This window comes from Mus caroli, unplaced genomic scaffold (genome assembly GCF_978045245.1).
Source record: "Mus caroli unplaced genomic scaffold, Mus_caroli_1 scaffold_1, whole genome shotgun sequence".
Classification (NCBI taxonomy): Eukaryota; Metazoa; Chordata; class Mammalia; order Rodentia; family Muridae; genus Mus; species Mus caroli.
Window position 1 is genome coordinate 56,998,625 of NW_028227256.1, and position 26,236 is coordinate 57,024,860.

General features: G+C 39.8%; 1 protein-coding gene across 6 annotated transcripts in view; it reads left to right on the forward strand.

Moving 5' to 3' along the window:
• Carf (calcium responsive transcription factor) overlaps positions 1-26,236 on the forward strand; it is a 55,959-nt gene that overhangs the window by 833 nt on the left and 28,890 nt on the right. For 2 of the 6 annotated variants that reach the window (XM_021159158.3, XM_021159175.3), the window contains exons 2-4: positions 5,940-6,056; positions 8,631-8,748; positions 9,967-10,194. In XM_021159158.3, coding sequence (XP_021014817.1) covers positions 8,674-8,748; positions 9,967-10,194 — 303 coding nt within the window. In that variant the 5' untranslated portion in view covers positions 5,940-6,056; positions 8,631-8,673. Of the gene's footprint in view, positions 1-3,558; positions 3,717-5,161; positions 5,229-5,939; positions 6,057-8,630; positions 8,749-9,966; positions 10,195-26,236 lie in introns of those variants that run through there. The other 4 variants (XM_029479591.2, XM_029479592.2, XM_021159169.3 and 1 more) reach the window with 4 other exon arrangements.

Below are 26,236 nucleotides of genomic sequence, written 5' to 3' on the forward strand. Positions count from 1 at the left end.
GTTGGCTTAGCGGTATGAGTGAACCGGTGAATATAGTGAGAGATTTTCTATATGTCGCCTAATTAAACTTAAACCCGTAGAAAATTAGAAGTTATCTAGTCAGTTGGAGGGGAAAAACAATCATTTGTTAAGTGGACAACGGCCCAAAAAGCATGACTGTTTTCAGTTTATTCATTTTACAGAATTGCATGCCCCGTAACAGGAATGCCTGAATTTGATTCTACCTGTTACTTAACCTCTGTGCCACACTAAGATTAGCAGTGACAATTGAATGTCACATAAGAAGCACTCAGAAAATGTTAACTATTGTTCTCATAAGAGCTGCTAATAGAGAAGTTTTTACCAGAAACTTTACTGATGTAGGTGGAGGCATAAAATGAGAAAAACCTCTGCCCAAAATACAGGAAAAAAAAATTCCTTGTTCAAATTGGGTTTGCTGATAACAGTGTTATCAGCACTGTTTTTACTGATAACATATAACTGATTAAGACGTCCTTTTAAACTTCCTTTAGTTTGGACTTATCAGATTAACCATACATTTGGAAGACAGTACATTTTTAAAATCTTAATTCGAGTGGAAAACTATGATTAGGAAGATACAGAACATGAATTACTCAGAGTTCAGTTTGCAAAGCACACATCTTGAATTCACTAAAATATATTTTTATTTAGCTAAGGTATTTAGTTAAGGAAAGATAAGTGACTAAGAATACCCAGGGCGAGCTTTTTTCAGTAGTGACTTACATGTCTTAGCTGGTGTGGCTTGCAGGCATTACCCTAGATAGCTAATGCTAGAGTGTTGGTTCTCTTACTTTTAGTTTATATCAACTGCAGACTTCTGGGATTCATTTACTGGGGTCCTCATGAAGACTCAGTGTTATCTGGAATAAGATTTCTTTTTCTTACAGTCTCTTGGTGTTTGTTTATTTGTTTTTTATTAGGGTTTTTTTATTTGTTTGGTTTGGGTTTTTGAGGTTTTATGTTTTTGTTTTTGTGGGAGACTGGGTCTCTATGTAGTCCAGGATGGATTTGAATTGACTATGTTTCTCCAGATTAGCTTTGAACTCTAGGCTCACATATTTCTACCTCCTGAATATTGGGATTATACCTGCCTGCAGCCAACCACACTTGTTTGTTGCTTGTTTTGAACCTTGAGTCTAACATTCTGGAATTCATCTCAGGGCTTTGTGTGTCCTAGACCAACAGTCTGCTGCTTAGCTACATCATGGCCCACGCTCTGGGATTTTAAGAGAATTAGCCTAGTTTCTTTTTATCCATGGGGTTTGTGTTCCTCAGTTTTGGTTACCTGCTGCCAATATGAAGTGGAAATCCTAGAAATAATTGATGAGTTTGAGATTGTATGTCTTTCTCAGTAACATGATGTCTTGCACCATCCTACCTGGGATATGAATCATGTATGAGTCCAGGGAGAGTGTCACTCTCTGTGCTGCTCACCTATTAGTAGGTAGTAGGCTTTTGGTTATTAAGGCATTATTGTAGACCTGTGACACAGTAAGTGCAAGAGTGGTGATAATGGCAATTCACATGTGCCAAAGAGAAGTTAAAAAGTGTTTAAATAAAATGGTGAAATTCATAATTTGGAAAGAAAAGCTATAGGCTAGTTTAGTAACATCAGCAGTACAACAATATTTCAGAGACCACATTCACTTGATTTCAGGTATACATATGGGCTCACAACTGTACCCAAGGGTAAGAGGGCAGGAAACCACTGTACTCCACTTACCATTAAATGGATAATCAAATCACTTCAGAGTCAGTGTAAAATAGAATATTAAGTAATACTTAAGCTCTCAAAGAGCAAAGAAATAAAAATATTTGTGTGTGCAGGGTAAGAGCTGTAGAAGTTGTTGGGTGGTGATGTGGTGGTGATGGTGGTGGTGATGGCGGTGATGTGGTGGTGATGGTGGTGGTGATGGCGGTGATGTGGTGGTGATGGTGGTGGTGATGGCGGTGATGGCGGTGATGTTGGTGGTGGTGGTGATGGTGGTCGTGGTGATGGTGGTGGTGGTGGTGATGGTGGTGGTGGTGTAGGCCTTTAATTCCAGAACTCAGGAATTAAAGAGGCAGGTGGACCCCTGTGAATTTGAGGTCAGCCTCGTCTACAGAGTGAGTTTGGGAAGAGCCAGGGCTACACAGAGAGACCCTGTCTCAAAAGAAAGAAAGAAGAAAAGAAAAGAAAGAAATCTGTAGAAATCAAGATTGTAGAAGTTTTTAGGGAAGATAAATCCTAAAAGATATTTTAAACATGATCTTTAACTTTTCTACAAAAAGTTAAAAAGTTGGATATGCCCACCTTTGCCTTTCAGTGCTGAGATTAAAGTTCTTTGCTCCCCCCCCCCCACACACACCTAGCTTGGGTTATTGGTTTTAAAGGATATATTTTAATCCATAAAGGTTATGGTGGAAACACAAGATTGATGTTGACAGTTTTTCATAAAGTATACCTGAGATATTAATGTTTTGAACAAATATGTTGGCTATTGATCAAAATCAAACGTCCATAGCCCAAGCATTGCCCCTTCTAGAGAAACACCCTGACTAATCTCTAGCCCTCTGCCATGAGTTCACCATGTGCAAACAAATAGCCTTTATAAAGTAAAATCACAGAAGCACTAATGTACCGTTTCTTCCAAATCTTTATTTTTAAAAAAGATTGATTTTTAATAATTTTTTAAAAGATTTATTTATTTATTATATGTAAGTACACTGTAGCTGTCTTCAGACACTCCAGAAGAGGGCGCCAGATCTCGTTACGGATGGTTGTGAGCCACCATGTGGTTGCTGGGATTTGAACTCTGGACCTTCGGAAGAGCAGTCGGTGCTCTTACCCACTGAGTCATCTCACCAGCCCAAGACTGATTTTTAATGATATGAGTCTCGTTTGTGATTTGTGCACATGAGTGCAGTACCCACAGAGGCCAGAAGAGGACATAACGTGAAGCTGGGGCTGCAGGTGTTGTGAGCCACTTTATGTGGGCGTTGGGATGGTTGTGCTCTGGTCCTCTGCAAAGCAGTTGTGCTCATAACTACTGAACTACCTCTCCAGCCTTGTACCCTTTACCTTTGTAAAATGATAGAAACATCCTAAAAAGCAATTTCCTGGAAGAAGAAAAGTGGGCTTTCCGGAGTTTATTAAACATTCTCCATCCTTAATGCTTCTTTTTGTGTGCTCCTTGTGACCAGTCCTGGTAGTTCCTTCTTACACAGTATATTTGTCAGGTCTAGGACTATAGGTTGTAGGTGTGGAAACTTTATTTTCAAGCTTCCTGTGGCTCCCAGAGTTGCTCCACTGGTAATCATTTTCATCGAGGGAAGAAAATGTGGCTACAGAAATCGTTGTTTCAGTGATTACTGTAGACTTGTTGGTCCTAAACTAAATCTGTAGTTGTAGATGAGGAATCAGGACAAAGGTCACTTATTCCAGGACACAAGCACTTCAGCTCTTTTCACTGAGTGGAATAAGGCTCTATCATACTAGCCTGGTAATAAATACAATTATGTAATGTAAAATATACATTAACCACCATTTCCTTACAGAGAACATGCTACCGTGAAGGCACAGTCACAGCTTTCACATAAGCACGCGGCTGGCACTGTTAGAATTTAGTGCCCCAAAGGAAGACCCTCAATGAACAGGCATTTCTGAGGCAGAGTACATAGGCATCTGGACTTGAGACTTGAGCCACTGCCTGAAGGTGACAACTTTGTAAACTTTGTTTCTTCATCAGTTGTCCTGTTTTTTGTTTTTTGTTTTTTTTTTCTTCCTGGTTTGTTTGGTTGTTCGTTTGGTTTGGTTTTTGGTTTTTGAAGACAAGAGTTTCTCTGTGTGGCCCTGGCTGTCCTGGAACTCACTTTGTAGACCAGGCTGGCCTCGAACTCAGAAATCCGCCTGCCTCTGCCTCCCAAATGCTGGGATTAAAGGCGTGCGCCACCACGCCTGCTCTCTTCTGTTCTTTTGAGTCAGCCTTGCTATGTGTAGCTTCAGCTGTTCTTGAACTTACTCTGTAGACCAGGCTGGCCTTAAATTCAGAGATCCACCTGCCTCTGTCTCACAAGTGCTGGGATTAAAGGTGTGCACCACCACTGCCTGGCAGTCGGTATGTGTGTGTGTGTAGAGCTTTACGACTCCCATTTCTTTCCATTCTTTGACTTTATCTATCTTAATCTTGGTAAATCTTATGCATGAGGTCATAGCTGCTGTGAACATATGTATGAACCATGTGTCTGACAGAAGGGCTGGTGTCTGGAATATACAAATAGCTCAAAAAACAAAAAACAAAAAACTAAACACCAAAACCCCAAATAGTCCAGTTAAAAATCTTGAGTAGAATTAAACAGAAAGTTCACAAAGAAAAAAAAACCATAAATTGCTAAGAATTCTTTTTTAAATGTTCAGCAAGCATTGTAGCCATCAGGTAGATTCAAATTGATACTACTATGGGATTTGATATTACCCCAGTTAGAATGGTTAAAATCAAGACGAACATGTATATGCTGGCAGGAATATAAGAAAAAGAGAAAAATTATTTGTTAATTGAGATTGTTTGTCTTGTGTCCAAATCTTTGAGAAATAAGTGTCTATGGCTTAAAGGTTTAAGAACAGCACACTCTGAGTTTATTGAGACCTCGTAGATATAATGAAGAGTTTTAGATGGATGAAGGAAGATTATCCATTATGCTTTATCAATATATCAGAAACTGGAATAAGAATATCTGTTCTGGATTGGAGAGATGGGTCAGCAGTTAAGAGCACTGACTGCTTTTCCAGAGGTACTGAGTTCAATTCCTAGCAACCACAAGGTAGCTCACAACCACCTATAATGGGATCTGATGCCCTCTTCTGGTGTGTCTGAAGAGAACAACAATGTGCTCACATAAAATAAACAAATATTAAAATATTAAAGAATATCTGTTCTACTCATGACAGAAACATCTTAAGGTGGATACCAGAAACTCTGAGTTGAAAAACTATTGAGTTTTTACTGGCCGAGCAGTGGTGGCTCACACCTTTAATCCCAGAACTCGGGAGGCAGAGGCAGGCGGATTTCTGAGTTCAAGGCCAGCCTGGTCTACAGAATGAGTTCCAGAATAGCCAGAGCTACACAGAAAAAGCCTGTCTCAAAAAAACAAAACAAAAACAAAAAAGAAAGAAAAAAAGAAATGTTTTCACTGAATGAGATTCAGAATGCAAAGGCATGGTTTAGCAGGTATTATTTTACATATACCTTTCTTCTTATAAATGTATGAGTTTCAGGGCTGGAAAGATGGCTCAGTGGTTAAGAGCACCAATTGCTCTTCCAGAGGTTCTGAGTTTAATTCCCAGCAACCACATGGTGGCTCACAACCATCTGTAATGGTATTTGGTGCCCTCTTCTGGTGTCTCTGAAGATAGTTACAGTGTACCCATAAATACAATAAACAAATCTCTAAAAAAAAAAGTGTGAGTTTTATATAATACAAATGCACTTAAATTTAAAAGATTCTTCAATAAGTATGGAACAGAAGTTTTAAGTGGTAAAAGAATCTATACCATGGTATCTTACTGTTTTTCTTTCTTATGGCTATATAAATCAATTGAATTTAGTGATACAAGGGTTTTATTAGGCTGATTATTTTTATTTTTTGTATATGGGCATTTTGTTTGCATGTAAACCTGTTATTTACTTACTGACTTATTTAGTGTATGCACGTGCATTCGTGTGTTTGTCATTAGAGAACAGCTCTCTCCTCTCACTCTTGTGGTTCTAGGAATTTAGCACAGACCATCAGGCTTGGCAGCTAGCAACTTTCTTTACCCACTGAGCCATCTCATAGGTCCCATCAGAGAATTGTTTTCTTATAGACATTACTGAGTTTGTAACCTGTGGTTTTATTTAGGATCTTTGCATTTATGTATTCATGACTTTTCTTCTATTTAGGTATGGTGAGATCAACAGAGGAAGAGACGATTGACATTGGGAAACCAGCCCATTATTCACAGTTCTCAAAAGGAGTGGGCATGCTGTACCACAAAGTGCCAACAATATAACACCAAGGTCAGTGGTAGGTAGACATGGGAAGAAGACTGCAGAGGAACCTTCTTGTGGTTTTTGAGAGAAAGACTGGGCAAAGAAGCCCATAGTAGACTAATCTGGCCAGATCAGATAATCTGAATAAACTTACTGGGCTCTACCTGGTGCTGGCTGGCAGCTGGCCTTAGGATACCAGGCCCAAGTGCCTCAAAGTTTACATTATGAATAACTTCTTACTTCCAAGTTTGTCAAGCTAATACTAGGTAGTACGAATGTTTAGTTTTAACTTTAAGATAAGTCTCGCTATGTAACCCAGGCTGTTGGATGTTACATATGTAATCCTAGAACTCAATCTTCCTGCCTTAGCCTCCTGATTACTGGGATTCTAAGCATGTACAATCCGTGCTCAACTGGAGGAGAGAGGGAGATCAGAATGTTAAGAGTACCATTGTCATCGTCTTCAGGAGTTAAAAAAAGTTATTCTATGATAATTTCATAATATACACAATGTGTCTTGATCATAGCCAACCCAAATTCCACTTCCTCCAGTCATCCCCAACACGTGTTCCACTCGCTTTCGTAATCCAATGAGTCCAGTTCGTGCTACCAGAGGCCACCACCTGAAGAAAACTTATTTCCCATTGTCCAGGAGATATCAATTGCCAGTAGCTCCTCAGCTAAGGATGGGGCCTTGTGAGCCCCTCTTCCATCCATGCTAGAATATTGATCAGCTTGATTGTTTTTTGCAGTTAACCATAGCTGCTAGAAGTTCATGAGGGCAATGATCATGTCATGTCCAGAAGATATTTCATGACACCCATTCCCATCCCCTGGTTCCTGCATTCTTTCCCACCACTTCCCATTTCTCGAGCCTGGAGGGGAGGTAGAATGGATTAAATACCCCATTTGGGGCTGAGCACTCAACATTCTTCAAGTCTGAGTACTTTGACTGCAACTCACTGCAGGACAAAAGCTTTCCTGACCAGAATTGAGAGCAGCACAAATCTCTGTTTCTAAACCTATTTTTTTTTTTTTTTTTTTTTTTGGTTTTTCGAGACAGGGTTTCTCTGTATAGCCCTGGCTGTCCTGGAGCTCACTTTGTAGACCAGGCTGGCCTCGAACTCAGAAATCTGCCTGCCTCTGCCTCCCGAGTGCTGGGATTAAAGGCGTGCGCCACCACGCCCGGCTCTAAACCTATTTAGAAGGCAGTTTGATATGTTCAGTCAGCAAAACAATAGCAGGTTTCCTTGTAGCAGCTATGACCTCTCCAGCCATGGGCTTTTGACTAGGTTTAGAGCACCAAACGTCCCTCCTATATAGTGGGCCTCAAATCCAACTAGGAAGCAGTTGGTTACCTCCATAACAACAGTGCCATTGAAGTACCAGTGAGCACATCTCACCTGGTTGGTCACTATTACAGCATACAGGGTCTACTACTGAGTAAGTCCATTAATGCCTTTTTCTTTCCCATGGCCAGAATAGCACCTTCTAGCACTATGTAAACTGGCTTGTAGAGAGGAAGCTGTCAGGTCAGGTCTAGCTTGAGCTCTCTAGGTACCGCAATCAAAGGCTGTTGTGTCTTCAGTGCTAGAGCCTTACAAACTCATCTTTGGTTGGCTACATAAATATGTCTAGTAGTTTCCCCTTATCTGAAACTTTAACTTAAAAACACTTTTTTATTGTTAATTGTGGGCAGGGTGTGTGTGTGTGTGTGTGTGTGCATGTAGAGACCAGAGGACTTTCCCCACTGAGCTATCTTGTAGGCCCCATGCCACTCTTCGTAATTTCAGTTTCCTGTAAAGAGCCATGACTAGAAAATACTAAATGGGAAATTCTAGGAATAACTTTTATTGTGGTATAGTGTAATCATTCTATTTTATTATTGTTATTACTTATCTTTTGTTGTGCCTAATAGACCTAGTATAGAAATGCGGGTATAGAAATGCACATGAAGGATTTGCTCTTTTCTGAGGTTTTAGACATCCTCTAGAGTATTCAGAATGTGTCCTGTAGGACACATATTCCATGGATGCATAGTCCTGTCAGCACCAAAGCACCTTTTCTAAAATTATGTGATGCTGTATAGTTAACCTGTCTTGAGGGACACATCTTGCCATGCATGTGTAATACCAGAAGAAGCACAAGGCATCTTCTCTAAAGTTGCATAAGGCCATGTAGATTAACATGTTCTGAAGAACACATGTTCTCATACATGCATAGTCCCATTTGTACCAAGGCATCTTTTCAAGATTTATGTAATGTTGTATAGGTTACACCCAACCCATAAAATTAACCTTTTATTTCATTAAATATGTGCAATGCGTGTAATGTAACTTTATAACACAAATTCAATTTAGTGAGCAAGCATCGGATGTAATTAAGGACAGAATGAGAGAACTATGTAATCCTAATATTTAATTTGCCTTAAATGCATTCTGGTGCCTTGGCAAGTTAATTAACAAAAACAGTAACTTCCTATTTATAGAAAGGAATTTTTTTTACTTAAATTGTGTGAGAGGCCATACTATGGAAGATAAAAATTTTACTTAGGATTAACCGTCATTAATTGTCCAGTTGACCAGGTGTTTAACCTTTCAGCCATTAACTAATCAGAGAAAATGGAACTGAATGTGAAGCCAGCATGGAGCAGCATCATTCCTTAGCGGGCAACTGTGACGATGGTGAGAACTCAGAAAGAGAGGCTCAGGGATTCGAGGTAGGGATTCACCAGGAAAGTGTTCTCATCTTAAGAAGAGCAGCATGCCATTTAACAACTTTTCATGCTTAAAGAATAATTTGTTGTTCTCACAGTGATACAAGACTTTTAATTTGCCAGGAATGGAAGTACACACTTATTTTTCCAGCACTCAGAGACACAGGCAGAGGGTTAAGGTCAGGCCTGGGATACATATTTACTGTTTCAAAAATTTTTTTTGACTTTTGATTTTTTTTTCTTTTGCTTTTTTGAGACAGGGTTTCTCTGTGTAGCCCTGGCTGTCCTGGAACTCACTCTGTAAACCAGGCTGGCCTCGAACTCAGAAATCCGCCTGCCTCTGCCTCCCAAGTGCTGGGATTAAAGGCGTGCGCCACCACGCCCGGTTCAAAAAAATTTTTTAACATATCTATCATATATTTAATTTAGTGGTATAGAATTTTTATATTAATGCTTAAGTATAGCCATAAAATTTGTATACTCAAAATATATTTTTAAAATTATATTTCACTTTGTTCAAAAGCATCCCTGAGGATATAAAGACTTAAAAAATATAAAAGTCAACAATTTCACTTAGGACAGTTGTTCTCAGCTTGTGGGTCACAACCTATTTTGGGCTTGAATGATCCTTTCACAGGGTTATTCTCAAAACAGATATTTACATTATAGTTCATAACAGTAGCAAAATGACAGTTATGAAGTAGCAATGAAAGTAATCCTGTGATGGGGTCAGCACACATAAGTTACTGTATTAAGGGTCACAGCATTAGGAAGGTGGGAACCACTGGCTGAAGACAACTTTAGGGTAGAATGTATCTCAGTGTAAATGGTTGATCTAGCATGTAGAAAGTCCTGGGCTCAATATCCAGCACTAAAAATACCTAAACTTACTGGGCATAGTGGTGCACACCTTTAGTCCCAGCACTTAGGAGGCAGAGGCAGAGGCAGAGGCAGGGGAAAGCAGATCTCTGTAAGTTCCAGAGCAGCCTAGACTACAGTGTGAGCTTCAGGACAGCCAAGGCCATGTAGAAATACCCCGTCTAAAAAAAAACATAAAAAATAAAAATGAAAAAAAAAACCCCTTTTGTTGCAAAAGTAAAATGAACAATTAACTGTAATATAAATGTCTGTCTATGTTTAATATACAGTCTTTTTTTAGAGATTGTAAAAATATGGTATTTTTTATGAAGACTGAAGTAAAATTCTTTTTCTTTTCAAAAGCATCGGACCTGTATGGACTCTGGGGATCCTTCCTTTGGGCAAAATGATCCCCCTACCATTTTGCCCATTACTGCTCCTAAAACATATGATTCACTCACATCACAGGATATGCCAGAGACACTGACTGACACACAGGCCCTTCATGAAGAGCAATTTCATCTTTTGGACCAAAATGGGCAGCCTATTCAATATGATCTTCAGTCTTTGGGAAATTCTACTGCACAAATGGTGAGAATATTTTATAACTAATGAGTATTATGTTATTATGATATTTAACAATGTGTATTAATCATGCTAAATTAGTTTCTTTTTTGTGTATTTGTTTGTTTGGTTGGTTCTTTGAAACAGGATTTCTTTGTGTAGCCCTGGCTGTCAACCAGGCCAGCCTCAAACTTGGGGATCTGCCTGCCTCTTCCTCCTGCGTGCTGGGATTAAAGGTATACTATCCAGCCATCCTAGTTTGTTTGTCTATCTGTCCATCCATCTGTCTGTCCGTCCATCTGTCCCTCCCTCCCTTTCTTTTAAATTCTTTTCTCTTATATCATATCCCAACTGCAGTTTCCTCTCCCTAGTCTTTTCTCAACATCTTTCCTCTCCCCCTAGATCCACTCCCACCTTCCTCTCCTCAGAAAAGAGCAGGCCTCTCAAGGACATCAAGCAAACACAGCATAACGAGCTACAATAAGATTAGGCATTTACCGTCTCATCAAGGCTGGACAGGCAACCCAGTATGAGGAAAAGGGTCCCACAAGAAGGCAAAAGAGTCAGGGACAGTCCCCACTTCCACTGTTAAGATTCCCACAAGAACACCAAGCTATTCAGCTTGTGTATTCAGAATATATGCAGAGGACCTAGGACAGACCCCTACAGGCTCCCCGATCTCTGTGAGCCCCATGAGTCCTAGTCAGTAGGTTCTGTGAGTCATGTCCTTGAGGTGTCCCTGGCCCCTTTGGTTCCTGTAATCCTTTCTCCCCTTCCTCTGCAGGACTTCCTGAGCTCTAATATTTGGCTCTGGTATTCTGCTTCTGCCCCCATCAGTTGCTGGATGAAGTCTTTCTGGTATCTCTGATGACGATTATGCTAGACTGCAGTCCCAGAACACACTTCAGGCAGAATAAACTATAGGTTGAAGATTTTGTGGCTGGGTTGGTATCGCAAACCTTCCACTTGAGGCCTTGCCTGGTTATGGAAGATGGCTGGTTCAGGCTCCAAGAACCCGCATTACAAGGAGTCTTTGCTAGGGTTGCTCTCAGAGATGTCATAGTTTCTATTGCTCTAGATTTCCACCTTGCTTCCAAAATGCCCCCCAGTTGCAGTCATTGAGCCCAAAATTTTCTCCTGCACCCATCCCTCCTATTCCCAACCCCTCCGCCCCCCAATCCACCAGCAAAATCTATTCTATTTCCCCTTCCCAGGGAGATCCTTGTATTACCTCTTAAGCCCTCCTTGTTACTTAGCTTCTCTGGATGTGTGAGTTAAGCATAATTGTCTTTTACTGTACAGTTAATAAGCACTTATAACTGAGTACCACCATGTTTGTCTTTCTAGGACTGGGTTACCTCACTTGGGATGATTTTTCTAGTTCCATCCACTTGCCTGCAAATTTTATGAAGTCATTGTTTTTTACAGCTGAGTAATACACGACTGTGTAAATGAACCACATTTTTCTAGTTTCTGGCTATTATGAATAAATCTGCTATGAATATAGTTGAGCAAGTGTCCTTGTAATATGATTGACCATCCTTTACATATATGTTCAGAAGTGGTATAGCTGGGTTTTAAGGTATAATGAGTCCCAATTTTCTGAGAAATCACTATATTGATTTCCAAGTAGATGTACAGTTTGCGGTCTCACCAACCATGGAGTGTTCTTCTTGCTCCACATACTGGCTAGCGTGAGCTGTCTGTCACTTGTGTTTTGATCTTAGCCATTCTGACAGGTGTAAGATGAAATCTCAGGGCTGTTTTGATTTGCATTTCCCTGATGTCTAAAAATGTTGAACATTTCTTTAAGTGCTTCTCTGACATTTGAGATTCCTCTGTTGAGAATTATCTGTTTAGATCTGTACCCCATTTTTTACATATTAACCCTCTGTCTGATGGGGAGTTGGTGAATCTTTTCCATTCTGTGGGATGCCATTTTGTACTGTAGATGGTGCTTTTCAGCTTCATGAGGTTCCACTTACTAATTATTGATCTTAGTTCTTGTGCTGTTGGTGTTCTATTTAGGAAGTTGTCTCCTGTACCAATGCCGTCAAGGATAGTCGCCACTTTCTCTTCCAGTAGGTTCAGAGTATCTGGTTTTATGTTGAGGTCTTTGATCCATTTGGACTTGTTTTGTGCAGGGTGATAGATATGGATCTATTTGGGTTATTCTACATATAGACATCCAGTTAGACCATCATTTGTTGACGATGCTTTCTTTTTTTTTTAAACATGGTTTTTCTTTATGCTCCCTCATCTTTTGTATTATTCTTTTTAGTTTTTTTAAAGATTTATTTCATCAGATCTCATTACGCATGGTTGTGAGCCATCATATGGTTGCTGGGATTTGAACTCCCGACCTTCAGAGGAGCAGTCGGTGCTTTTAACTGCTGAGCCATCTCTCCAGCCCGATGCTTTTTTTTTTTTTTTCCATTGTTTGTTTCTGGCTTCTTTATCAAATATCAGGTGTTCATAGGTGTATGGACTTACACCTGGGTCTTCGATTCGATTCTACTGATCAGTGTGTCTGTTTTTATTCCAATACTATGTGGTATTTATTACTACAACTCTTTAGTATTGAAATTAGGGATGGTGATAACTCTGGAACTTCTTTTATTGTATAGGATTGTTTTAGCTATTCTGGGTTTTTTGCTTTTTCATGTGAAGTTGAGTATTGTTTCTTCAAGGACTATAAAGAATTGTGCTGGACTTTTGATGGAGATTGTGTGCATCTGTAGATTGCTTTTGGTAAAAATAGCCATTTTTACTATGTTAATTCTTCTAATCCATGATCATGGGAGATCTTCCCATTTTCTGATATATTCTTCAATTTCCTTCTTCAAAGACTTGAAGTTTTTATTATACAGGTCTTTCACTTGCTTAGTTAGAGTTACCCCCAAGATATTATATATTAGTTTTGTGTATTGTGAAGGTTTTTGTTTCTCTGATTTCTGTCTCAGCCTAAGTATTAGTCAGGGTTCTCTAAAGTCACAGAATTTATGGGTAGTCTCTATATAGTAAAGGAATTTTTGATGACTTACAGTCTGTAGCCAAACTTCCAACAATGGTCAGCAGCAGCTGTGAATGGAAGTCCAAGGATCTAACAGTTGCTCAGTCCCACAAGACAAGCAGGCGAAGGAGAGAGAGAGTCTTCCTTCTTCCAATGTCCTTATGTAGGTCTCCAGCAGAAGGTGTGGCCCAGATTAAAAGTGTGTGCCACCAAGCCTTTAATCCTAGATGACCTTGAACTCAGAGATTTCCCTGTCTTAATCTTATGAATTCATAACCTCTATGCCTCAAAATCTCCATGCCAAGATCCAGGTCAGAAACTGTATCTCCCAGCCTCCAGATTAGGATCACTGGTGAGCCTCCAATTCTGGATTGTAGTTCATTCCAGATATAGTCAAGTTGATAACCAGGAATAGCCACGACAATCCACCCCTTGTCAACTTGACATAAATATTATCTCATGTCCACATGTAGCAATAATAAGGTCGTGAATATGCCTAACACAATCTAACTACTCCTCGTACAACCACAAACACATGTGAAAATTTACAGTGGGGCAATGTCCCTTGGGAACATTCTTGTAGTGTTTCAACTTAAATACCAATTGATGTTAAAGAAATTGAAAGAAAGACAAATGTATTCTTAACAAAATAAGACAGAAGCATTTATATTACTTTACAATCCTCATTTCTGCAACTGGTTACGTGGCCTTAGCTGGTATTTATAACTACCTTCCTCTACTACCCATTCTGTATTTCCTCTACCCTCTTCAAGCACCTCAGTAGGTCTTGGCTCTTTTCCTGGAGGAGTGACCCACACCTTCATTCCTGATGGGTCTGCCTCCTTTGTCATTCTGCTTAGATTAGGCTGTTGTAGTTTCCCATTGACTTTAATCAGGACATGGTAGTACTAAGAGACGCCCTAAGGGATCTCCTACACTCTAGACATTATCCTCCACCTCCATTGTGGAGAGGCAGTCCAATTTCTCCATGGTAATCTGTATCTATCACCCCTCCTAACACTGTTATTCCTTTCTTAGCCTATTGGTTTAAGGGCATTAGAAGCCCAAAATGACCAGGGGGAAGTCTGAGCTTCCAGTTCAATGGAATGTTTGTTGTGGCTTCTGGTATAAGCACTCCCCCCCTCTGGAACCAAAACTTCTAGGCCAGCAGAACCTAGAGTTGTGGGGACAGGAAACAAAAAATTTCCTAGAGGGTTACTAGGAGTGATAGTGAGTGGAACTATTCCCTTTTCCACCCCTTGATTCCTGGACCCATGGATCCTGGCTATGGGGGTCCATACCATATATCAGACGGTGATTCAAAGCATATACTGCCTCTGAAGAACTCTGCCCCAGCCCTCCATGCTGTTGAGCCACCTAATTGGTGCTGTAACTGTGTCTTCAAAAGGCCATTCCATCTTTCTATCAGACCAGCTGCTTCAGGATGATGGGGAACATGGTAAGACCAGTGAATTCCATGATCATGGGCCCACTGTCACACTTCTCTGGCTATGTAATGAGTTCCTTGGTCAGAAGCAATACTGTGTAGAATACCATGACGATAGATAAGGCATTCTGTGAGTACACAGTTGGTGGTTTTGGCAGAAGCATTATGTGCAGGAAAGGCAAATCCATAACCAGAATAAGTTCTACTCCATTAAAAACAAAACTTTGTCTTTTCCACAGAGGAAGTGGTCCAATGTAGTCAACCTGCAACCAGGTTGCTAGCTGGTCACCTCGAGGAATGGTGCCATATCTGGGGCTCAGTCTTGGTCTCTGCTGTTCGCAGATCTGGCATTCAGCAGCAGCTGTAGCTAGGTCAGCCTTGGTGAGTGGAAGTCCGTGTTGTTGGGCCCAAGCATAACCTCCATCTCAACTACCATGGCCACTTTGTTCGTGTGCCCATTGAGCAATGACTGGGATGGCTGGGAAAAGAGTCTGTCCACAGAACGGGGCATCTTATTCACTTGATTAATGAACATCTTCTCAGCTGAAGTCACCTTTTGGTGAGCTTTTACATGGGACACAAATATCTTCACATCCTTTGACTATTTGGAGAGATCTATCCACATACTTCTTCCCCAGATGTCTTTCTCACCAATTTTCCCGTCACGATCTTTCCAATTTCCTGACCATCCAGCCAATTCATCCATCCAGCCCTTGAGTAAGTGAACAATTGCACATCTGGCCAGATGGTAACTTGGTGTTTTATTGTCAAACGTTCAGTTTTCACTAAGGCCCAAAAGCAGGCCAAGAGCCTTTTTTCAAAGGGAGAATAGTTGTCGCAGATGATGGTAGAGCTTTGCTCCAAAAACCCCAAAGGTCTCTTCTGTGACCCAGAGGCTCCAAACAGCATCTCTATCTGCCACCAACACCTCAAGTACCATGGGGTCTGCTGGGTCATATGATCCAAGTGGTAGAGCAGCCTGCACAGCAGCCTGGACCTGTTAAAGAGCCTTCTCCTGTTCCAGGCCCTACATAAAGGTAGGCCTGAGTAACACACCCAAGTGAGGAATGTGCTATCTCCAGAATTCAAATAGACCCACTAGATGTTGTGCTTCTTTCTTGGTGGTGGGAGGGGCCAGGTGCAATAACTTATCTTTCACCTTAGAAGGAATATCTCTGCATGCCCCACACCACTGAACTCCTAAGAATTTCACAGATGGTCCTTGAGTTTTGGTAGGATTTATTTCCCATCCTCTGATATGCGTATGTGTTACCATTGAGTCCAAAGTGGTTGCTACTTCCTGCTCACTTGGTCCAATCAGCATAATGTCATCAATATAGTGCACCAATGTGGTAGAATTGTTGGGGACCATGTATCTATTTTATCATATCATCTGCAAATATCAATACTTAGACTTCTTTCTTTGCAATTTGTATCTTGATCTTTTTGCTCTAACTAGAACTTCAAATGCTCTATTGAATAGATATGGAGAGAGTTGACAGCCTTATTTTGTTTTTGATTTTAGTGGAATTCCTTTCTGTTTCTATTTAATTTGATGTTGGTGAAAGCCTTGCTGTAAATTGCCTTTATGTCTTTGTATCCCTGATCTTGCCAAGACTTTTATTGTGAAGGTGTGTTGGATTTTTGTCAAGGCTGTTTTAGCATCTAACGAGATGATGATGTGTTTTGTTTTCCTTTCAGTTTGTTTAAACAATGGATTACATTGATGGATTTGCAAGTGTTGAACCATTCCTGCATCTCTGGGAGGAAGCCTACTTGGTGGATGATCTTTTTGGTCTGTGCTTAGATTTGGTTTGTGGGTATTTTATTGATTATTTTTGCATAGATGTTTATGAGGGAAATTGGTCCATAATTTTCTTTCTTTGTTGAATCTTTGTGTGGTTTGCACATCAAAGTGACTGTGGCCTCATAAAATTAATTGGTCAATGTTCCTTCAGCATCTTATTGACTTATTCAAAGAAACAACTCTTTGTTTTATTGATTCTTTGTATTGTTCTCTTTCTTTCTATTTTATTGATTTCAGCCCTCAGTTTGATTATTTCCACTGCTCTTGGGTGTATTTCCTTCTTTTTATTTTAAAGCTTTCAGTTGTTTTTAAGTTGCTAGTATGAGATCTCTCCAATTTCTTTATTAAGGCACTTAGTTCTGTGAATGTTCCTCTTATACTGCTTTCATTGTGTGCCATAAGTTTGGGTATGTTGTGCCTCAATTTTCATTGAATTCTAGAAAGTCCTTAATTTCTTTATTTCTTCCCTGACCCAGTTGTCATTGAGTAGAAAGTTGTTCAGTTTTCATGAATTTACAGGCTTTCGGTTTTTTTCTGTTGTTGAAGTCTACTTTAATCCATGGTGGTCTGATAAGATGGGGGTGTGTGCATTATTTCAAATTTCTTGTACCTGTTAAGAATTGCTTTGTGATGGAGTATGTGGTCAATGTTGGAGAATGTTCTGTGAAGTACTGAGAAGAGAATATTTTCTTTTGTGTTTGGGTGCAATATTCTGTAGATAATTTTAGGTCCATTTGATTCATAACATCTATTAGCTACAGTATTTCTGTTTGGTTTCTGTCTTGATGACCTGGTCATTGGTGAGAGTGGGATGTCGCAATTAATGTGTGAGGTTTGATGTTGATTTAAGCTTTAAAATGTTTTTTTTACATATGTGGGTGCCCTTGCATTTGAGGCATAGATGTTAAGAGTCACCTTGGCGGATTTTTCCTTTGAGTATGAAGTATCCTTTATCTCTTTTGATTAATTTTTGTTTGAAGTCTATTTTATTAGCTATTAAAATAGTTACAGCAGTTTGCTTCTTAAGTCCATTTGCTTAGAAAATCTTTACTCTGAGGTAATATATTCCTTTGATGTTGAGGTGTGTTTCTTGGTGTCAAAGTATGCAGCAGAAGGATAGATCCTGTTTTTATATCCATTCTGTTAGCATATGTCTTTTTATTGGAGAATTGAATCCATTGGTATTAGAGTTATTGTTGTCTTTAATAAAATCTCTATTGTTGGATCTCCACAAGAGATTGAACAAAGAGTCCAGTCTGTTAGTTGAAGTCTCATGAAGAGAATGTTATGCCCAGTTCTTGGGAACCCCAGAATAACTCTAAGAATTGCAAGACCCATGTAATATAACGAAGAGAGCCTTTATTCACAAGTCAGACCCGGATTCCAAGCACTGCACAGGTTAGGAATGCAATGCCCCTGTCCAGGGGCTTGGAGTGTTTATATGTGCACATGCATAAGCAGGGATCCTTGGGCTTTGGTTACATGGCTGGGGAGGTGACAAGGGGAAGCTATCCTTCAAACCTGATGTTTGTTTCAGACAGCAGGGACAGATTCATGCAGCTGGCAGGGGCACCCTCTGACCTGGGAAGTAACTTTATGGTGCTGTCAGGAGCTAGTGTGTTCTTACAGACTGGTCACAGCTGTCTGGGAACACTTAACTGCCCTTCTCTCATGGTCCAAGAGTGGGCCACTTATCATTTCAAGGATGTTTGGTCCCTGTCCCTTTAAGGACAGGAGCCATCTGCACTGGAGAAATGCAGGTTATCTATCAAGGAGAGTGTCAGCCTTGGTGACACAGACACTGGGGTATGTTGCCTTTTGTCTGTTCCCAAAGCTGGCATCTCTGCTCTGGGCTGGGCCTCTCTGCCCTCTCCAAAAGGCCAGAGGCATTTATGCTGGGAAAACGGGGGAAGGGAGCTCTATCTGCACTGGTGAGCAGCAGGAAAGTGGGAAAGTACAGAGGCAGGTTTCCTGCGTCTCTTCAAGTTTTGAAAAGTGATTTTAATCTTTAATTCTAAGTTCGCTCTAAAACGTTTTCTCTAAAACATTTTCTATGAAAGTTATGTAAGAAAGTTCTTCTAAAAGGTTCTTCTTTTTAAAAAGTTCTTCAGTTTTCTCTGCTCTCTTCTCCTAATCTTGCTCTTTCCTCTTGCTCTAATGTAACATTTTTGCTCTGAGTTCCTTACTCCCAATGCCTTAACTCAATTGCTATACAATGTAGTCTTTTGTAGCCTTTTGTACCTTTTCTAGGAGAATAGATCACATGGTTTATCTATGCACCCCTCCTTTTTTTTTTTTTTACAGAGTTCACCAGAAGTTCAAACAAATTCAAATCATAAATGGAATAAGAATTTTACCACAGATAATGTTTACATGCATATCCATGAAGAGTAATTATCTGGCTTAACATTCATTATCTGTCGCTCAGGTTCATTGAAAGTTAAAGACCATAATTTTTGTGACTAAGTTATTAGTAAAGTTTCATTTAGATAAACCCAGTGTATATTTTATCTTCTGTCCTTACACCTCTAGTAAATCCTTAGTTCCTTTTTATGATCTTTTGTTAATTGTTTACAACCTCTTGGAATGTGTTTTTTTGTTGTTGTTTTGTTTTGTTTTACAAAAGCACAAATCTACTTTTATTTCTTTACTCTCCATTAGTTTAATCTGGAATGGGTACAGCATCACATGGATTCTGTGTCCATTGGCCTTTGTTTCCATGGGCCCGAGTTACTTTCCCCAGATCGCTCTGGTTTTGTTTGGTTTGCCTCCAGGAGTCGCTGTATTGTTTTTTGCTTTCTATACATGAGCACATCTCTTGCCTAAGTTGAACTCGGTTTCATCTTGGGCATAAACGCGTTCATTTTTAAGAAGAGCCGTGTGCTCTCTTTGGTTCCAGAGACCTCGCTTGTAGCCAGCAAAAATGGCCTTGCAGACATACTTGCTTTTAAAAGTCCTGTTCCTAACAGGTCTCCATAGGCACCAAGATGGTGGAAAGAGTTGGAATGTGCTCTTAAGTGTAGATACCTGCTTGCTATCTCAAAAGCATTTAACTCATGACATTTGAAGTCTGGCAGAGTTCTCGTTGCAATTTTGATTATCAGCAAGGACTTAACATAAAAGAGTTTAATTACTAATAGAATTTTAGGAATTCTTATGGGATCATCATTAAGAATTAAGAAATAATCTTTTCTATATAGCATCACTACAAAACAGTACGACAACAATTCTTCATTGTTCTGCAGAAATCTGCTCAAAAGGGTGGGCTAAAACCTAGCGGTTGTTATATATATATATTTAATAATAACAGGAAAGCATACTTATAATAGGAATCTTTCCTAAAATGTAATCTTCTTGACCTTGCCTAGACAAGCAAATCTGTCAATAACTTTAACAGTCCATGGGGGAACCATCTCAGGAAGATCACCTGCTAGTTTTTAGCTTCTCCTTGATAGCTCCTGGCAAATTTTTAAATTAATTGGGACCACATAAAGACCATTTGCCACTTATTTCTGTAGAGGGCAGCAGAGAGAAGCTGGAGGTGGGCGATACCCTTTGGCCACTCTACTCTTTTTCTTGGGACACGTTCTCTGGTGCTCTCCTCAGATGTTTCACGTGTCCCGTGGTTTCTGGATTCCTTAGTTGGATGCTTTTATTCTCCTGGAAAGATAAAAACAAAACCCTGCCCCAACCCTAACTCTGGGTAGTTCCTTTTTTGACAGGTTATATCTTTCCTAGGGCAAAATGTATTTTGGAAACAGAAAAGGTATTATCTTTTTTTTTTTTTTTTTTTGGTTTTTTGAGACAGGGTTTCTCTGTATAGCCCTGGTTATCCTGGAACTCACTTTGTAGACCAGGCTGGCCTCGAACTCAGAAATTCACCTGCCTCTACCTTCTGAGTGCTGGGATTAAAGGCGTGTGCCACCACGCCTGGCAAGTATTATCTTTCAATTGAAACTTAAAAATTCTTTTTAAGATTTGAAATGAAATATACCTTAGTATGTGTGAATAAATATACCTATATTCCCTTTTCATTTTATATATAAATTCAAGGTATAGGTATATTTATTTTTAGATCACAAAGAACATTCACTTTGAATTTCAGCCTATCTTTTACAATCAGCTTTGAAATTTACATCACTGTAACTCCTATGTGCCTGCCTTTGCCTCCCATGCGCTGGGACTAAGGTGTGTGCCTCCTATGTGCTGGAGTGTGAGCCACCACCTGGCTACGGATCCCTTGTAGTAGTTATTCTCATAGTGTTGGCCTCATTTAATTTGGTTCTCCATTACCCATTATTTTTTAGTGTTAGGGGTAAACTTTCAAGTTTTTCAAATGTGTATGTAACCTATCATTCTTACTGATTTATTCTGAATTTGTTCCCTGGCAAATTTTAATATTCTGGACTTAAACATGGCAGTTTGTCCAATATTTCATTATTTCCAGATGCTTCGATGTTTTGTCTGTTTTACTTATATTTGCTACATAAATTTAATGTTTGCTAAGTTTTCTGGCTTTTGCCATTTCCATGTATGCCTCATATGACCAAATATTGAGAGACCAGATCTTTTGGGTTCAGACTCCATCTTAGAGAATCTGACCTAAGGTTGAACACGAGTTAACTAATAAGCCAGCACCCAGCACCAGTTTCCAGGTTACTCCCCAACAAATCTGCAACTCCAGGTTACAAGCCTGACCCTAGTACTTTACTTCCGAACAGCCACCAATGAGGAGGAAAACAGAAGTTAAGTTTATGGTTTGGCTCCCAGCACCAGCCAATTATGTTGAAGGACATAATACCCAGCCCCAACCCCAAGCACATGTGTACCAGGGTAGAACCCTCTATAAGTGCTTGCCTGGAACTGGGATTGGGGCAGCACCCTCCCGTTCTGAAATGGTGGCCCAAGCTTGAGTTTAAATAAAGAGACCCTAGTACAAGTGCATCAGAATTGGCTCCTGGGTGGTCCTTTGGGGTTTGCAAATGCATCCTGGCACAACTATATCTTTGCCATTTATCTGCCAGTTAGTGGCTTTTTATTTTGATGACCATATAGCTGCTATACCATTGCACACGCACCAGGATTTGGAGAAGACAGAGATTTCCCTTTTGCTTTTCTAGTTGTCTTATGGCCAGTCGGGCTGCACTGATTTTGTGGTTCCTTCCTCAGTATTGGCCATTTCATCCCTGAGTCTATAGACTGCCACTTTCAATTAGTTTTGGTCAATGATTGATAAATCATCAATAAACCATGCATTAGCCAAATGTGCCCCTTCCCTCCGTCCCCACACTTCAATAGGGGCCTCTTTTGGGGAGGAGTGGGTGAGCAGATCAGGCAACTGAGTTACTTTCTCAGTGTGGGAGGCACAGACCCTTCTGCTACCACATCCTGGTCATGAAGGAATTCACATAGGTACCGGTTCCACTGTTATACCTTCTCTTCCATGACTAAGCCTGTGAAGGACTCTGCCTTCAAACGGACCCAACCCATCATTGTAAGGGGCATCCTTATGGCCATAGGGTGTTTGGCAATGACGGAGTATAAGGTTCTCCAGGCCTTATAAAATGACCAAACTTGTTTTTCAAAGAGAGAATATTTATTGTATGTATATGGAAGGTGTTTGCAATAGAAGCCAGCAGGCAAATGTTGGTGGACTCCTTTTGGCTTTATGAAGACTCCCAGTTGCCAATTCATGAAATAAACAAAATATCCATTATTAGGATATCATCTGGTTCAATATTGATTGGGGGCTGCATAAATGGAGATGAGCTTACTGGCATTTGCAAAACCTGTTCTTTGTTCCTATCTCCATTGGAAATTAGCTGCCTTTCTAGTAACTCTGTATTTTTTCTTTTGTTATAAGCCATTTGTTCCACCCATACAGGTTAACCATTTTAAAGGTAGGGTGGTTGGTACCTTTGAAAGGCCAGCACCTGTTGTGTCTTGCCTATGGACCACCTGGACAGTCTGACTGTTCTTGATAATACATTTTCAGAATCATTCTTTATTTTATGGTTTGTTTCTGAGATTGGAGGAATGTTAATCTATATATATTTTCCATTGCTGCAACAAACCACAATTCCATAAATTCAAGGCTATGTTAGTCACATATGGCTTTAACTTTCGTATATGTCCTTCTGCACACTCTACCTCTTGTACTTTGTTTTACTCGAGATAAAATTCCAATCTCTAGAAGCTGAATGTGTATCTCTGAAGAGACCAATCTGTGATTTTGGTGAAATTATCATTACATCTGCTCCTATGTCTACTAAGCCTTCAATTTCAATGCCATTTATTTGTATTTTTAACTTTTGTCTCTGATCATTTATAGCAGTTTGCCAAAATACTTGTTTTCTGGTTTCTCTTATTTTATCTGCTGAAGCTGTTTTGTCCTTGATTGCATCCAGGGCACTGTTGTTTTTAAAAACAGGCGTTAAATCTTTTAATTGCTCCGTGGATGCTTCTCTCTGATGCTGACAGGCAATGATTAATCAAATTTGAAATCAGAGCCTGCTGGAGGCCCCCTAGGGCATTCCCAAAGGCAAAGGGTTACCTGGCCTGTCTCTTGTTCTGCATTCATTTGTCCAATGCCAGCCTTTGTCACATCTTCTGCATGCTCCAGAAGGCTGTACCTTCTTTTTGGATTATCTCTAGAAAAAAACATTGTTTCTAGGAATGCCTTGCCTACAATCCCCTTTCAAATGACCTTGCTTACCACAATTAAAACATTTGACATTTTTATTTTTCTTAAAACTTAGGTATTACTTCTCCTATCAGAGTACCATCATAAGCATGAAAGCCATTATCAGCCACATCTATAATCCATTCATCTATTGGTGCTTTTATTATTGGATCTTGCCTTTAAAGGCCTCATCATCCTTTTGCATTCTGAATTAGCATTTTCAAAAACCAAAGATTCAATTAATATTTTTATGACTTCTGAATCTGATACTATTCCATTTACAGCTGAAGTCAATCTTTCCAAAAAGTCATTGACGGTTTCTTTTGGGCATTGTATAATTTTAATAAATTCCAATGTTATAATCATCAAATTCAAGCTGCCTTTGCAACTCAGCATACGGCCCTTCACCTAGCAACTGAGCTTGGGAAATATGAACACCTCTTGCCCTATTTCATTGTTCTATGGCCCTGGCTTCCTCTTTCCATCACGTGCACCATTGTAACTGAGGACCAGCTTCCAATAATGCTGTTGACAAATCTTTCCATTCTTGGGAGATAATTCTGAGTGAATGCAAGCCACATGAAATGATTGCTTCTCGTCAATTCTAGCATGTCTATAGGATTCCATTTACTTGTTTCATAACCTTGGGGTGCCTATCATATGCTGGTAAGTATTGTTTATTAACTGGATAAACTAAGGTTGGTTTTCTAACAACCTTGGGCCACCCCTCTTCAGGTTCTTCATGTGCTGGCACAGAAGTTTCTTGTCTAAATTCCTTTGTATCTGAGTATTTTTCTGATTTCATTTATAAGTCTTTCTAAGGCTTGTGTCTTATAAACCCACTTATGGCTATTAAGAATAAAATATGAAATATCAAAATGATAATAATCATAATCACTACTGAGCCAATTTCAGTTAAGTCATTTAGCTTTTCATTTTCTGCTTCTATTTTCAAGCCATCTAAAGTAGCAGTATACAGGATCCTAGTCCCTTGTATTATGGTATTTACCATCCTCAGTGCTCTCCTTGAGGACTTTCCAGGTAACTTAGCAAATCTAATGGCTTCTTAATTTGTCTGCAGCTGGCATGGTTTTTCTGTCCATGTGGTTGTTCCACATGTTGGAGTGCGAAATGCTTTTAACACAATCTCAGTCATTCTATTCTACCAGTGAAGACTGGGAGCCAGATGCTGGGGTGAGAGACTGCTGACTCCGAGGCAGAGAGAGCACCTGGTGGACCTTTCCCACATATGACAGACATCCCTAAAGGAGGCTCTTTCTCTCCATACCATCTCAAAAAACCCTCAAACTGAATGTCCCTCCCTTCTACTTCTCCTGTGTGTATCTTGACAACTTCTCTGTTATCTTTACTGTGTTCACTGACTGTCAAGTGATTGCTTGCTCTGCCTCTTGACCTTTGGTTGACTTTATTTAGTCCTGTTTACAATAATCAAAAAAAAAAATCTTGAATTAAAGGTATATGCTAGGACTGAGCCACACCACAACTAGAGACAGGTTTTTCCAGTAAATGACACAATTTCTAGGTTCACAATATGGTAAAATATCCTGCAACAAGTTATTAATGGTAAATGATTGTTAATTCATTAATTTGTTGTTGTGGTTGGCCATGGTGGTAGTAATGGTGTCTGTGTGTGCGAGCATTTGCACTTCACTTCTTTTTGTTTTGCTGGGATGAGCTTATTGACTTTGTGGGTGTAGTTAACTTGCTTGGGTTGGAGTCTTCCTTGTAGTACCTTCTGTAGGGCTGGGTTTGTAGATATTGTTTAAATTTGACTTTGTCATGAAATGTCTTGTTTTCTCCATCTACAGTGATTTAAAGTTCTGTTGGGTATAATAGTCTGGGCTGGTGTCTGTGGTCTCCTAGAGTCTGTCCAGGTCCTTCTAACTTTTAGAGTCTCTGTTGAGAAGTTGGGTATAATTCTAATAGGTCTTCCTTTATATATTACTTGGCCTTTTCCCTTGCAGCTTTTAATATTCTTTCTTTGTTCTATATTTCTAGTGTTTTGATTATTTTGTGGCACAGGGACTTTCTTTTCTGCTCCAATTAATTTGAGGTTCTGTAAGCTTCTTGTGCTTTTATAAGCATGTCCTTCTTTAGGTTAGAAAAGTCATCTTCTATAATTTTGTTAAGTAGATTTTCTGAATTTTTGAGCTGGGATTCTTCTCCTTTTCTAATTCGTATTCCTAGGATTAGTCTTGGTTCTTTTCATTTCCTCTTCATGGATGTCTGTCAACATCATAAAATTGGTTTTCAGGTCATTTTCTTGTGCTTCAGCTGATTTGGAATATATTGCCCTGGCTGTTATTGATTATGTCCTTAGACTAGCATTTAGACATCTGGGTTTGGGATAATTATAGGTCTAGGTGCTGATTTCTGAGTTTGACTTTGTTGGATGGGTGTTTTTATTACTTGGTTTCTGCTTCCTCATTGGTCTTCTGGTCTTTGTGGCCTAGATTTCTGGCAGCTGAAGTAACATCTGATCCAGTAGTAAGATTCTGTCCAAGTTGGGGCTGGACTCTGGCAGTTAGCCTGGCTTTTGGTGCAACAGGGGGTCTCTGCCCTAGTTGGGATAAGATAATAAGGAGGGAAGTGGGGGGCTCTGAGTGAGTGGAGGAGTCTGCTTGTGGGCTGCCTATCTGTTGTTCTGGTGATGGTGTGGTGTCTGGTCCAGCAGAGCATCTCTGCCTGAGTTCGCCTGTTCTTCTGGCTTGCTTGGCCTGGACCTGTTCTTTACATTGTGAGGCCTGCTCCTTTACAGTGGAAGTCTGCCACTGAGTTGGGGGTGGGCACACAGCAGCGGTAGGGAAACAACCTTAGTTTCTTGATACTATTGACGTATACATTATATTGGAAATATTCTTTCCTTAGCCTTATTTTGTATTTATTTATTTATTTATTTATTTATTTATTTATTTATTGTTTATTCATTTGGTTTTCTAAGACAGGTTTCCCCTGTGTAGTCCTAGCTGTCCTGGAACTCAGTCTGTAGACCAAGGTGGCCTCCAACTGAGAGATCCCCTATTTCTGCCTGCTGGAACTAAAGGCATGCCCCGCCACCACCACCCAGCCAACCTTGTTTTTTGTTTTGTTTTGTTTTGT